At 36.7% G+C, this 14,847-nt stretch overlaps 1 protein-coding gene and 1 long non-coding RNA gene across 3 annotated transcripts; both read left to right on the top strand.

Moving 5' to 3' along the window:
• The first annotated feature begins 6,679 nt into the window (after positions 1–6,679).
• On the top strand, positions 6,680–12,886 carry LOC6046474. 2 transcript variants are annotated; one of them, XM_001863630.2, is made up of 3 exons: positions 6,680–7,222; positions 11,139–11,354; positions 12,317–12,886. In XM_001863630.2, the coding sequence occupies exons 2-3, from the start codon at positions 11,346–11,348 to the stop codon at positions 12,716–12,718; spliced, it is 411 nt and encodes a 136-aa protein (XP_001863665.2). In that variant the 5' UTR covers positions 6,680–7,222; positions 11,139–11,345; the 3' UTR covers positions 12,719–12,886. The 2 variants fall into 2 exon arrangements, with proteins under 2 accessions (XP_001863665.2, XP_038105078.1); XM_038249150.1 differs by lacking the exon at positions 6,680–7,222 and adding an exon at positions 10,863–11,051.
• A 1,459-nt stretch (positions 12,887–14,345) lies between these two features.
• Positions 14,346–14,847, top strand: LOC119765435. Its single transcript, XR_005276722.1, has 2 exons — positions 14,346–14,467; positions 14,534–14,847. It is a non-coding gene; the product is annotated as an uncharacterized LOC119765435 (long non-coding RNA).

Raw genomic sequence — 14,847 nt, 5'->3', positions numbered from 1 at the left:
GCCGAGGTTGTGAAACAATCAAGACATCCAACTAGCTCGTCGCATTCGCGGCGAGCGCTTCTGAAAGAATTGCGTCGTGTCCAAATCCAAACTGTTGAAAGAGTTGCCTAACTCCCCGTCTCTCGTCCCACCCGTAATGAGTCGGTGAAATGCCTTTCAGGAACTAGTGTTGGTCTTCGGGGGTGACGGATTGCACAGCTTTCTGAACCCCTCTCTCCCCCACATTATGGTACCAAACTTTCATTAGATTCGCGAAAAAATCGTTTTTCGTTTTTCTCTCCTCCATTCGATGTTTCCATTGTTTAAATAAGGCTTTCTAGTCAAAGATTTACCAACACATTCAAAGTATGGTTACATTCTTCAAAATTAAGATATGGAAAACTCAATGTCTACATCTCAAAACTTTACGTAGTCTACGCCATTCCGGTTATGTCTGTGACATAACTACTTTGACTTTTTTTTATTCATAACTTATTTTTATTAGGTCCTTTAAGGTGCTACAACCAGGTTAGGACCAAGGATCAGTTTACAATCAAAATATAAAATAAAAATAAAAAAAAACTCATTACACTCCATACTTGGAGATCATGTAACTGACGAGGGTTACTTGGTCCAAGCGGGTCTTGCAGGTTTTGAATCTGCCGATGTACTCGGAGAAAATGCCCCACAGCTCAGCCAAACTGTAGAACACCTCCCCGGCTTCCTTCTTCGTGGTTCCACCGTCTCGGGAGCCACTGCTTCCTTGGCTTCTTCCTGCGGGGCGAGTGCGATCCTTCGATTTTCCGTCCGGGACTGCACCCGGCAACGGAGGGAACTCCGCCGGCGTGAACGCCGGAACTGCTGGACTCTGCTTCGTCTTGTGGGGACCTCCACAGTTGTTGCACTTCCCTTTCAGGTGACAGTTCCTGGTTCCATGACCCAGCTGTAAGCAGTTCCTGCACTGGGTCACGTTCGGCCGCTTGTTTCGGTAGGCCTCCCACCGGATGATAGTGCTTGCCACAACTTTCATTGCAGAGAGCTTCTTCAGATTGGTGTATCCCTTGGGGAAGACCACAATGTACGTAGTTTCGTCCACGGTGGACTTTTCCTTCCGCTTGATGATATGCACCAGCTTCTTCAGATTGGTGTATCCCTTGGGGAAGACCACAATGTACGTAGTTTCGTCCACGGTGGACTTTTCCTTCCGCTTGATGATATGTCCAGCTTGAGATCCCTCTTCAGAAGGTACTTGATCTCGTTCGGTTTCAGTTCATCAGGAAAACCACGAAGAACCACCCGATGATTTCGTTCGCTCCGCCGATCGTGGGTGTAGAATTGGGTACTAAAGCCCTAAGTCAATTTTTATGTACAACGGTAAAAAACACGATTAAAAACCATTTCTGATCACTTTTTTTCATTTTAAAGCAAAATTTTTTTTGACAAGACAACATTTTTTCGATGGATCAACTATGGACCCCTTGGAACGAACTGTCAAGTAGGAGCTTTCCTGTCAAGAAGGATCGCGAGGTTAATTTTTCAATATTGATTTAAAAATCCATTTTAAACTCTTTGTGGTCGTACAAAGGGTCGTTGTACTCAGAAAAATATGCTATATCGCTGGAAACAATAATATTGCAGATCTAAGCTTCATTTTAGGACCCAATTCCACTTTCTTCTTCTTGAGTAGCTCTTGCAACTTATCAAAATCTTTGACAGAGAAGCAGGTCATCTTGGTTCCAAATCGGGTTAGTTTGTAAATCGGTTTGAAACCAAGTTTACAACTTTCCACTATCGCCACGAGCTTGTAAAAATCCGTGGTGTTCTTCACCACCAAAGGTGGTTGCTTTTGTTTACCTGCTGACTAGCCGGGTGGTGGAACCGCCGGGGCGTCCCCTCCTCCTGATGGGCTGGCATTGTTGTTGTTTTTGTTATCCGCTAGCGGGCTGAACTTGTTGTTGTTGAGCAGAGTCTTCTCAACTTTTTCTCCTTCGATGCCGATTCCAGTGACCTCGCTGGACTTCTTCCGCTTCCGATTCCCGCGGACGGGACGAAAATCTTCCTCTTCGGAGGATTCCTCCACCTCCATCCGTCAAAAACTTCCAAGCACGCGAGATGACAACACGAGCAAAACACGTCTTAACTTGTCGCTGGCTGGCGACTGAGTGTGAGGAGGCGCTCTTTGTTGCACCCCAACTGATAAGGTTTTTCTCAAGATTATTATTTTTAAAACATGTACAGAGCTAGGCCACACTAAGTCCAGGCATTATTTTCGAAAAAAAGTTTTTTCAGAAATAGTTACGTTAAAAATTAATAGTTTAAATTCCGAGGTAACTTTGACAGTCATACACTGAGCAAAACTCACACAGCGCATCGAAGTTTTTCGCACATGATCTGACCCTGCAGTACAGAGCACTCAAATATCAATCGCAAAACACTCGAAATTGCGGTGATTGGCCATGAAATAATTTCAATAGCCAAACACTTGAATTTTAAATGGTGTTGAAAAATAATAGTACGTACCTACAAGCGATATACAGGTTCTCACTTGCTAGTTTTGCACGCTACCACTGCGCCGGTCGGCCAGTTGAAAACGGGAGAGTTTTTTGTGCTACTCGTTCTAGCCTCGCTTCTAATCTAATCTAATCTAATCGAACACAAGCGCAGCCAGTCCGAAGAAAGCATCCGGGAAGAACTTACGGTTAGAAAATCATGACACTTTGAAAAGTGCCAAATGCCTTTCATCAACATTTTCTTAGTTATAGTTAACTAACTATTTAAACTTTTCAAAATTTTATGAAAAGTTCTTCTTTAGGTACATTGAACACTTCTTTACCCCGGTCAGTATGATTCCAAACCATTCCGTATGTAATTTATTTGCACTCTTCATTTTGCGGAAAAATCTCAAACCTGTCAAAATCTCCCGTTTTACGGTATTTTTTTCATCCTCATTTTCCCTTATCTAACCTGTTTTAGTAGTTATCATTATCTGAGGTGAATTTGGGACAGTTATTTTGGCCTTGTTACTGCACAATATTTGGATATTTTTATTGGTTTCGGACATGACATAAGGCTAGTACGGAGCTCTGAAAGAAAGGGGTCAAGAATCAGAACAACAAAAAATATTGCATCGTTTTTCAAATTTTAAATTTTAAATGCTCTGAAACTGTAGTTACGACTTGCTCCAGTTTACTGTATTGATTTTTTTTTCTAACACTCAATTCAATTTAAGTTCTTCAATTATCAGTGTAAACAGCGTGTTATTCTTATGGGTTTAAATGGAGTTTTGGTGTTCCTTTCAGCTAAATATGAATTAACAAATTTAAATTTGGTGTACTCCTTCCAGATAAATTGACGAAATGCACACCTGAGGGTAATCTAGGATTGATGTCTTTTTACGTCGAAGGTAGCTCAAGGATGGTGGATGTTTTTTTTTTTTTCATCATGAGCGCCAGGAATTGTTCCGCCAGGTTCGCAAGCGGGTCATCATCTCAAGAGTCAGGGAAACGAACTCTGACAGAGTAAAAGGTTCTTCTGACTTTTTTTACGTTAGCTCTTCTTTTATCCAATACATTTAAATAGAAGACTTTTAATAAATAAATTAAAAATTATGACAAATCTGTATGATTCTCAATTTCTGCCTGGGTTTTCTTTGGGCCATAAGCTTTGTTTTGGTGACACATCAGAAAAAAAGCATTTTTGTTCAAATGTTTAATATAAATGTGATAACAGGTCAAGATATAATATTTCTATACTATGGCGCCAGTTTATTGTACAAAGTGAGCAATTCTCTACCAAAACCGGAAATGGATTTTATTTGTATTTTTTGATTTGGCTCAAACTTTGTGGGGGCCTTCCCTATACCCAAATATGCTATTTTGTGTCATTGGTTCACCCATACAAGTCTCCATACAATTTTGGCAGCTGTCCATACAAAAATGGTATGTAAATATTCAAACAGCTGTAACTTTTGAGTGAATTTTTGATCAATTTGGTGTCTTCGGCAAAGTTGTAGGTATTGTTGAGGACTTTTGAGAAAAAATAGGTACACGGAAAAAATTGAGGATTTTTTATCAACTTTTTTACTAAAACTCAATTTCCCAAAATACGTATTTTTGATTTTCGAGATTTTTGATATGTTTTAGGGACAAAATCCGCAACTTTTGAGCCATAGAGAAACATGGTCAAAAATCTGCCGCCGAGTTATGAATTTTTGAACAAATAGTGATTTTTGGAAAAAATCGAAGTTTCATGCAAAAACAAGTTTGACATTATTTTTTAATGCAAAATTGAATTTGCAATCGAAAAGTACTTACATATTTTTTGATAAAGGGCTCCGTTTTCAAGATATAGCCACCGAAAGTTTGATTTTAGCGAAATATTTGCAGTTTTTCAATTTTTAAAAATAGTGACCATGAGTGACCATTTCTAAAAATATTTTTTTTGAAAAGTTCAGAAAATTTGCTATAAAATTGTCTAAGAGACATCGAAGATTGGACCTCTGGTTGCTGAGATACAGCGGCTTAAAGAAAAAGAAACACGAAAATTGAAGTTTTCTAAGTCTCACCCAAACAGCCCACCATTTTCTAATGACGATATCTCAGCAATTAATGGTCCGATTTTCAATGTTAATACATGAAACAATCGTGAAATTTTCCGATCTCCTCGAAAAAAATATTTTGAAAATTTTAAAATCAAGACTAACATTTTAAAAGGGCAAAACATTGAATATTACGCCCATTTAAAATGCTAGTCTTGATTTAAAAAATTTCATAATATTTTTTTCGAAAAGATCGGAAAATTTCACGAATGTTTCATGTATTAACATTGAAAATCGGACCATTAGTTGTTGAGATATCGTCATTAGAAAATGGTGGGCGGTTTGGGTGAGACTTAGAAAACTTCAATTTTCGTGTTTCTTTTTCTTTAAGCCGCTGTATTTCAGCAACCAAAGGTCCAATCTTCAATGTCTCTTAGACAATTTTATAGCAAATTTTCTGAACTTTTCAAAAAAAATATTTTTAGAAATGGTCACTCATGGTCACTATTTTTAAAAATTGAAAAACTGCAAATATTTCGCTAAAATCAAACTTTCGGTGGCTATATCTAGAAAACGGAGCCCTTTATCAAAAAATATGTAAAGTACTTTTCGATTGTAAATTCAATTTTGCATTAAAAAATAATGTCAAACTTGTTTTTGCATGAAACTTCGATTTTTTCCAAAAATCACTATTTTTTCAAAAATTCATAACTCGGCGGCAGATTTTTTGACCATGTTTCTCTATGGCTAAAAAGTTGCGGATTTTTGTCCCCTAAAACATATCAAAAAATCTCGAAAATCAAAAAATACGTATTTTGGGAAATTGAGTTTTAGTAAAAAAAAAGTTGATAAAAAAATCCTCAAATTTTTTTTCCGTGTACCTATTTTTTTCTCAATAGTCCTCAACAATACCTACAACTTTGCCGAAGACACCAAATTGATCAGAAAATTCACTCAAAAGTTACAGCTGTTAGAATATTTACATACCATTTTTGTATGGACAGCTGCCAAAATTGTATGGAGATTTGTATGGGTGAACCAATGACACAAAATAGCATATTTGGTCATAGGGAAGGCCCCCACAAAGTTTGAGTCAAATCAAAAAATACAAAAAATAAAAATGGTCGAAATCGGCCGATTTCGTAGAGAGTTGCTCAAGTTCAGTTTTCAATTCAGCTTTGTGGCGTTCAATTGGTCGTTTTAATTAGAGATAAAATAGCAGTTCCAATGCGTCACACGTTTACCAAAAAATCTCTTGAATTCTTGATATTTGATGCGCGGTATTAAATATGTTTAAATACTACCTACTAATTTAAAAAAAAAACAATTTATTTCAACATTGTAGAATAATGTTATAATCAAAATAAAAAAAAATTATGATGTTATAATATTATCATTAAATTAAGAATACCTAGATGAATACTAATTTAAATTCTTTAATAAAATCGCCTCGGAAAATATTTAACAAGAGTGATTTAAATTTGAGTTTTCACCGTCCATTACAGGGATGTATTGCACCGTGCAACACAATTAGCTTCAAAAAGGTCCCCCGAACAACTACACATCTAAGATTTTACATTTTTTTCCTGTTACCCTTCTGTCCAATCACTAAAATTTAAAATCAACTCTCTAAGACCCAACTCCGCCTCTAGGCGGTTTTGGATCTAATATATTATATTTTTCAAACTAATGATTACTAAACAACTGAACTAGTGTAACATGCATTTTAAAACACATGTTTTATTCAGTGTTGAGAGCATGGCTTGTTATTTCTTTTTTTTCATTCAATTGCCATGATTTGAATTATGAAAATCTTTACAAAATCCAAGTCAAAACCAAAAAAAATCAAAAGACCGCAAATTTTGGTATAAAAAATCCCAATGTCTTGTTTTGTAGCTGTCTCACCGATCCTTCGATAAATTTGGCATTTGTTCATATTCAAGTTGTCACATTATCTCTTCAAACATAGTAGTTGGAAGAAACCATACCAAAAATACACCCGTATTCGAAAAAAAAGCGTAAATTGAATCACCCTAATAACAACATTCGCCTCCCTTGAACAGCTGCAAATTGCGCATGTACCTGCAAACGTTTCTCCCCTATAGCTCTTATTCTTTTGATGGCGTTTCTTCCCCTAGCTTCAGTCAGTCATTCAGTTTCACTTTGCATTCGCAGACGTTCGCACGTGGTCGTAGTTTTCGCTCGTTGGTTGTTCTGCGCATAATCGCCGCCGCCGCCTGCCTGCAAACATCGAAATTCTTAGCCCCCTTAGTCGAGTGATCTAAAAATACGCCGGAATACGGTCACAATAAAGAAAAGAACGATTCTTGTGACAAAACATCACACGTAATGAACCTGTTTGAGGGAAAAGTTCCAGAAAACGTGCTTAACCTGCCTCAGATAATGGATTATTTCATGTAATTCAAGCGAGCAATTTGGATCGATAACTTTGGGTTGGTGCTTAACAGTGTTACGCTAATGAGCATGTGATAATTTTCCTGGGCAGTAGGCCGTGGCAGCTGAAAGTCAACGCCAGCTGAGTGTTACATTGCATATTGTGCTGTTCAAAGAAAATTCATTCTTCAAATGACTGAGGGAGATCATCGCGCCTACTATCAACGGGAGAGATAAGATTGTGCAGTTTATACTTTTAAAACAAGCAACAATAAGTTTCATGTGAAACTTCGTCACCATACGAAACATAAAGTGAGTAATCTTGGTACCTCGAATGCTAATACCGATTGAGTGTACCTAAAATTACAATCTGTATCTAGAGGGTGACGATTCCCGGCCATTTTCCGGGAATTCCCGGGACCCGGAAGTTTTGTTTTACTATGCCAATAGTGTCAAAAATTTAAAATGAAAAGTAATAAATATATTTCTTTTCGATGAATTCAGTTACAATTAATTCATACTAATTCTTTGAAACGTTAATTTAAGGTAGCCTTATTGTTTTGAGGAACTATAAAAAAACCTTTTGATTTTTTTTCTGAATCTGCAAATACAAAATCCTGTCTTGAGCCTTTTAAGACACAAAATTGTGGTTTAAAATATTTACTATTATTGGGTTTACAACAAAAGAGTCCCCGTTGTTTATGGATGGTTCTTAACTCTATGTTGTCGGTGTTGGGAACATTTAGATGCCCTAGCAACATTTTAGGTTTTAAGTAGGCCATAAATGCATGTTTAGGTTGTATGAGGGTTTTCAGAACCATGATAAACCTGTAAGTTTCATTTCAAAATTCATGCAGAAATTAAAACCAAAGCAGCGAAATGTTTGATAATTTCGTGAAAAATTCACGGTTTCTGCCCACCACCACCCTCTCCGTAGAAATATAGTCTAAAAAGAAAAGCCACCATTTCTCATTCTCAGTTTGTTGTCGGTTTCCCCAGTTTTCCTTCAAGTGTTTACGCGGCATCTCTGTTCGCGCTCGAGTGGGGTACATAAATAAATTCACAGCTTCTCTAGTTCCAGTACAAGTAAATAAAACTTCAGCAACTGACCAGAAGAAAAACACCAGAGCGCGGAGTTGGTGTGAGTGGAAAAATGTGTGCAAACTTTAGGTGTTTCATTTACCCCTCTGTTTATTTTTGCGAGAATCGATTCAGTTTTGGAAAAAGAGGAATACAGTCTTATATTAGCAGGAAAAGTTAGGTAATGCGATGCCTATGACAAGTACAGATGACTTTATTTCCATTAATTCAATTTATGGATTTTTAACAGCAGTAAAATAATACATACGGAGTAAATTGACCTTTGTATTAAAAACTGTCTGAATTTGGCCAACTTTTTAAGAATCAAAATAATTGAACAACATTATTTCATGCAAAATGCAACATAAAGATCCAAACTCATTATTCCTTTTTTTAAGTACAGTCCAGACTCGATTATCCGAAACTTCGATTATCCGAAGTTTTGATTATTCGAAGTTCGATTATCCGAAGGTTTGTATAAGACTTCGGATAATCGAAACACGAAAAAATAATTTTTCTTTTCGTTTTTTTAATTTTTTTTTGTTTTTAACATCAAATTCATATTCTGTGACCCAATTTCAGTCAATTTTGGATAGTTGAAACCAAATTATTCGCTCTACAGCATTGAATAGTTGACTGCCTATTAAATTAGGAAATGTATTTTTTTGCAATTCCGTCGTGAAACTACTTACTTTTCCTGTCATTCTTGAACGACGAAATAGCCTACTTTTCTGTACCAAAAATAACAGAATCGAATAGCAACACTTTTCAAAATAAATGCTGAAAAGTTGAACTTTTCAGCACTTGTTTCGAAAAGTAACACTTTTCAACATTTTTTGATTTACACGATTTATTGACAAAGAAAATGAAAATTTGACATAAAATTTCACTCAGTGTGTGTTTTTTGGAATTTCAAAAAATGTTGTATGGAACTCGTTGCAAAACTTGATTTTTTCAGCACTCTTCGTATTTATCCAACTCGGATAAATATACGACTCGTGTTGAAAAAAATCCTCTTTTTGCAACTTGTTGCATAAACTACTATTTCAATATTTCATCACAGCCATTTGGCCGATATCTTGGATTTAAAAATTCTAAATCACTTAAGCGTATTTCAGGGATCATACTAAAGCTAGACAATCGAAAATTTGAGAACAAAAAAAAATTGTCGTGATTCGAGACTGGACTGTACCGTAAACCGGGGTGACATTGATAGCCAGGGTTAGTTCAAATTAAATACGTACGGAATGGTATGGAATCATACTAATACCGTTGTAAGTCAGTACGATTTCTTTTCATTCCGTCAGACTTAATTTGAAGTCTGCATTTTGCGGAAAAATCTAAAACCTATCAATGTCACCCCAGTATACGCTACACCACTTTTGTCAATAAAAGCAACTCAAGAAACCTCAAGGGAGTGTGATACAGTTTTTTTTTTTGTGTTTAGCGCCAATCCACTTGGGAGGGACACTACAGGTGTGGTGTCAATGCGTAGTCGAGCGTGACTAAGAAAACAATCAACTGTAAAGTTTGCTTCATTTCATTTTGCCGGAAACGTTGAGAATCAATATAGACAGTCCGACAGTCGTGATGGCAACGCAAAAGCCGCTCGTGAACGGAGTGTCACTTTGCATGAATTTGTCTGATGGAAATAGAATATTACACAATTTGGTAACCGTTACATGTTTTTTTTTACTAAATTAGGTATTTTGAACCACAATACTTTGAAACAATGTAGAAAGCTCCTTCAAATTCAACAATCTTTTTAATCGCTAAATATTGACCAAACAAATAGCCAAGAAAAAGAATGTTGATGGAATTAGAAAACAATACTAAAAAATAGTAAGTAATATCCAACATCAATCAATCATACACGATAAATGTGCGATCTCGAAAAAAAATAAAGACTTGGTATAGAAGACAAAACAGTGAATACCCAATTAAGCAGCAATGTTAATCCGATCAAAAATTCGACACAGCTGTCATAGTGAATTGCAAGCATAAAAAAGAGGGGTTTCAAACGAAAAGCCTTTTTTGCCTTTCTCACTCACCTCAATGAGGAAGGGCTATAAAATCACTCGAAAAATGAACTTCTTTATTTGACCTCGTAGATCCACCTTCGCGTATACCTATCGACTCAGAATCAAATTCTGAACAAATGTCTGTGCGTGTGTATTTCTGTAAGTCCGTGCACCGAAAAATGTGCACACGATTATCTCCGGACTGGCAGAACTGATTTGGACTGTTTTGGTCTCATTTGATCAGTATTGGGGTCCCACAAGACCCTAGTTTATATTATGATGTTTAGAAAAGTACTTCAAAAGTTATGCTAAAAAAACGATTTGACTGTGGTTTGAAATATTGTAAAAGGGTGGTTTTTGTAAGAAAACCCATCATTGTTAGAAAGGTATTTGAAAGACCTTTCCAACGCGTTCAAAAGATTGAAGATCTGGCAACCTCATCAAAAGTTATGAACACTTAAGTGTTATTTACACACTTTTTTGAAGCCGGATCTCAAATATTTTGATGAAAATGTTGTCCGGATCTGTCATGCGACCCATCGTTGGATAGGTAATCAAAAGACCTTTCCAACAAGCCCAAAAAATTGAAGATCTAACAACCCTATCAATAGCTATAAGTACTTAAGTTTTTTTAATAAAATTTTTTTGAAGCCGGATCTCAGATATTTTGATAAAAATATGCGAGGAATTAAGTGGAATTAGGTGGATTAAGTAACGTTTTAAATTTATAACTGTTTATTTATAACAGATTCGAGAGTTCCATTCCACGAAACTGTGAGAAATGGAAGGGCTATTTATTGTTTGTTTGTCCATGTGTGCATCTATCCAAACAAGTATCAGAAGAATTAGTTGTGTGCCGTCCAGATTCGGCGTGCTTCATTTTCATTTTCTTACGCATTTAGCCTTGATCTTTTCCCCTATTTTTTACCCCAATCGTGAGGTACCTACAAAGCTTATAATAGTAGTACGATGTGTCAGTAAACCTCTCCATAAAAAAACGCTGCAGCGAATAAACACAAAAGTTCCCACAATTATCATTCGTGCGTATAGAGGAGGAGTTTGTTTTCAGCGAAGCCTCTTCGTCTTGTATACCACGGGGTTAGTAAAATATTTATTTTCATTTTCAGACGTTTCCTCTTGTGTTATGAGGTGAGCAACTCGGAGCAGCAGTAGCAGCGAAAAAGGCGAACATTCACCGCCAAACTGTTCTCGGAATCTACGCTGGGTTTCATCAAATTTGAACAGAATTGTGCGGGTGATTGAACAGAGCGCATCATCCAAGCACTCGAGTTCCTTCACATCTAGTCAGCATCTCCACCAGAATCTGCAGTACAATGAGTAAAGTAAGTGTATCATGGTGAATTTCGTCTGAAACCACCACTTTGATCAATTTCTTTATTTTATTTTTTTTTCTGTTGAAAGCGACATCATTCTCAGTGTTACAATGTTACTGATTGTTTTCTTAAAGTAATTCATTCATGAGTGTAACGAATTTTAATCAACTCTTTCGATCTACTTGCTTGAAACCGCGAAACAGTAAGCTGATGAACTGATCAGACACACATGATTTTGTTACCCCATCGTTGTTCTTGTCTGTCGCTTGTTCTTACAAAATGATTATCATGATTATTTCTCTATGTACTTTAGAAGCCACATAGTGATGATCTATGATCATGAATTTCAATCATCATAAATTACCGTCTTACTGATGATGCGTACATTTTAGGCAACATCACAATCAAAATTACCGGTAGACGGGATGGGGTCATGATGTTGGGGCAAGAGAGACGTTTAATGCTTTCCACTGTGGTTAGACGTCGTGAGTTTAAGCCAAAATACCTTGCTGAAGGTAGACCCTGTATGTTGGTCGAAAATGGTTTATTCGGAGGTTGATTTTATCTTGAACGTTTATTTCTCTGAACGTGATTAATGAACGGTGTCAGGATGATGCGTAGGTCATCTTTAATGAATGAATTTATTTTTGTTTTATTTCACATAAAATGCTTTGAAGCATTTAAGTACAATTTTATTCCCAAATTGTGTATCATCCTTATTTTCTACGTAGTATTTCTAGTGGTATTTTGTTTGAGTTATTCAAGTTTGATATTGCCACACAGAAAAAAAATCAATTCTCGCAATCGTTAATTAAGTTAAGGAATTTATTCATGAGGATGTTGCATTTGCACTATAAACGTGAATATATTCCTTCGTGGTTCTCGCATTCGTGAATTCAATTCATGATTTCGAGAATTGTTTTTTTTGTCGTGCACTACACAAAAATAACAAATCTCCCTTCAAATTTCAGGTGGTGGAGTGCATCAAGTGCATCTGTGGTTGTAACGAGGTCACCAGAGATCGAATAAAGGAGCTCCTGAACAAGACAATTCACGGCTTCTTGAACGACGAAGCTGCCGTCAATATGCTGAAAAAGTACATACCGAAGGAATCCCTCACTCACAAGCACATTGCCATCGTGCAACAGGCTAAACATTACCAAACGACCGATGTTGATAAATCTTCCGACGAATGGGAAGATTTCGTTGATAGTTTGCTAGAAGATTTAGCGGAAGAACTGGAGGATAGTGCGGATACCAATGCTGCTCTCGAAAAAGTTGTACTTGAGTATAGCAGGAGAATCGACAAATCTAACGATTTTAAAAATTTCAACAGTAATTTGAGGGACAAATATAAGCAGCGATTTAGGTGAGACTGCTAAGCTTATTGTAGATTTAATGCAGTAGAAAATAAGTATTTATGTTTAAACATCGAATCCTTAGTGATACAAACTACGACAAGTTATGTAGACGTAAAATGAGCAACAATTCATTTGAAATGAATTAAATACGCTTTTGCTAGGTTAAGTAAATATAAAAAGTTTCTAAGTGAAGTTAAACAATTCAAGAACCAAGTGAACTGAAAAATAAACAGCTTCAAAAATGCCTTAACTGTGGACAATGTTTTTTTTTTATTTCATAGAAAGCAACTATAAGACATCCCATAATCTCTTCTTCTTCTCTTTCTTCTAAAAAGAAAAATCTTTTTTGTATGGAGCGTGGACAATCGTCAAAACGAACCCCAACTCACCCACCCCTCCTCCTTAAAGTGTCCAAGGGTTTATGGATGGCTCCATGCTAGCTATGCTTATTTTTTATTTATTTATTTGTTGCGAGTATGCGAGATTCTTTTCTAAAATCTTCTAATGAAAGGAATAATACAGCTTACACTTCATTTTTGCCTTCCTCACCTTACTGAAGAAAGGCTATAAAATCACTCGGAAAATGAACTTTTTAATTAGACCGCCTCCCAGTCACGAACATTTCTGGCAGAGGTTGTTCTGCTAGAATCCTGCTAGAATGATTCTAGAAGGCTTATCAGAATGCTGTAAGAATTTTGCTAGAATATTCTGACAGAGCGAAATCTGCCGGAATTCTGTAAGAATTTTGCTGGAATAATCTGACAGAGCAAAATATGTCGAAAATTACGTCATTTCCACCAAACCGCTTTGTGGCGAACTTGACTTCCGCCAAAAAAACAACAGGCTTTAGATTGTGTTGGTTCGTCCTTTGAATACTCAGGGAAAAAACGATTCCAGTGCGGTGGAGAGGCTTCAGATGCAATTTATTTGGAAAGTGGCCGTCGGCTACGCGAAAGCATTTCAGAAAACGTAAGGTAAGCACCGGCAAATAAGTTAAAACAAATATTTTTAAAGATATATGGAAATTTGCAGGTCTTTCCGAAATTTGTCCGAAGATTTGTTAAGTAATCATGGAGGGACCAGCGAATAAAAGCGCGAGGAATCAAGCAGGACGTCCCAACAGAAATCCCGGACGCCAGATCTCCAGAAAGAGGAAGATTTCGGAAAAAATTATATGAGTGGAAAAATGTGAAAGTTTAGAATTTCAACGTTTTGTGATTATTAAAAAACATTATTTGAATAAATTTAATTTTGAAACTCGTTTCATGTTACAAAAAGAACAAATATAAATATCTACAAAATTGTGTCTAAGAAAATTCTAGCAGGATTCTAGCAGAAAACTTCTGCCCGCTCATTCTAGCAAAATTCTTACAGAATTCTAGCAGGAGGCCTGTCAGAAAAGTTCTAGCTAAATTCTAGCAGGATTCTAACATAACCGGTTGATTTCGCCAGCTTCTGCTACCCAGACACGGAATTTTCTGGGAGAATTGGTTCTATTAGAATCCTGCTAGAATGATTCTAGCAGGGCTGTCCGAACTCTGTAAGATTTTTGTTAGAATATTCTGACAGAGCGAAATCTGCTAGAATTTTATAAGAATTTTGTTCAAACAATCTGGCAGCGCAAAGTTCGTCGAAAATGACGTCATTTTCGCCAAACTACATTGTGACCGCCATCTTGTCAGAAATTGCGTGACAAAAAGTTGCCATCAGAAAAAGTAGCGTCGGCGTCGTTCCGTTTGCCGCCTGGCCAATCCGAATATGGTAAGAAAAATACTTATAGATTTTTTTCCTTTAAGTTACTTTAATTATTCAATTTCAATTCCACAGGCACGGTTTCCATTGCCTCGACCTGGAAGGCTCGATCAATTTTCAGAAAAATGTCAACGAGAACCACATGGCCCACGGAGGAACTTCACCACCAGCACCCTCAACTCCGGCGGCCGCTAATTGGAATCAAGTTGGACATGTCAAGTTGGACGGCATATTTCCCGGATCCGCCGGCATCCTGCCGGAAGACGACTATAGTCACTAAAGTCACAGGAAAAACGAAGAAAATGTGTGTGTGAAGATGAAGTGAAGATGAAGTGTAATTGAAAATTGAGTGTTTAATAAATTGATAAAGATTCTTTTGTTATGTTTTT

The sequence above is a fragment of the Culex quinquefasciatus genome, chromosome 1 (genome assembly GCF_015732765.1).
Source record: "Culex quinquefasciatus strain JHB chromosome 1, VPISU_Cqui_1.0_pri_paternal, whole genome shotgun sequence".
Taxonomy (NCBI): Eukaryota; Metazoa; Arthropoda; class Insecta; order Diptera; family Culicidae; genus Culex; species Culex quinquefasciatus.
This window is presented reverse-complemented; position numbering and strand designations above follow the sequence as displayed.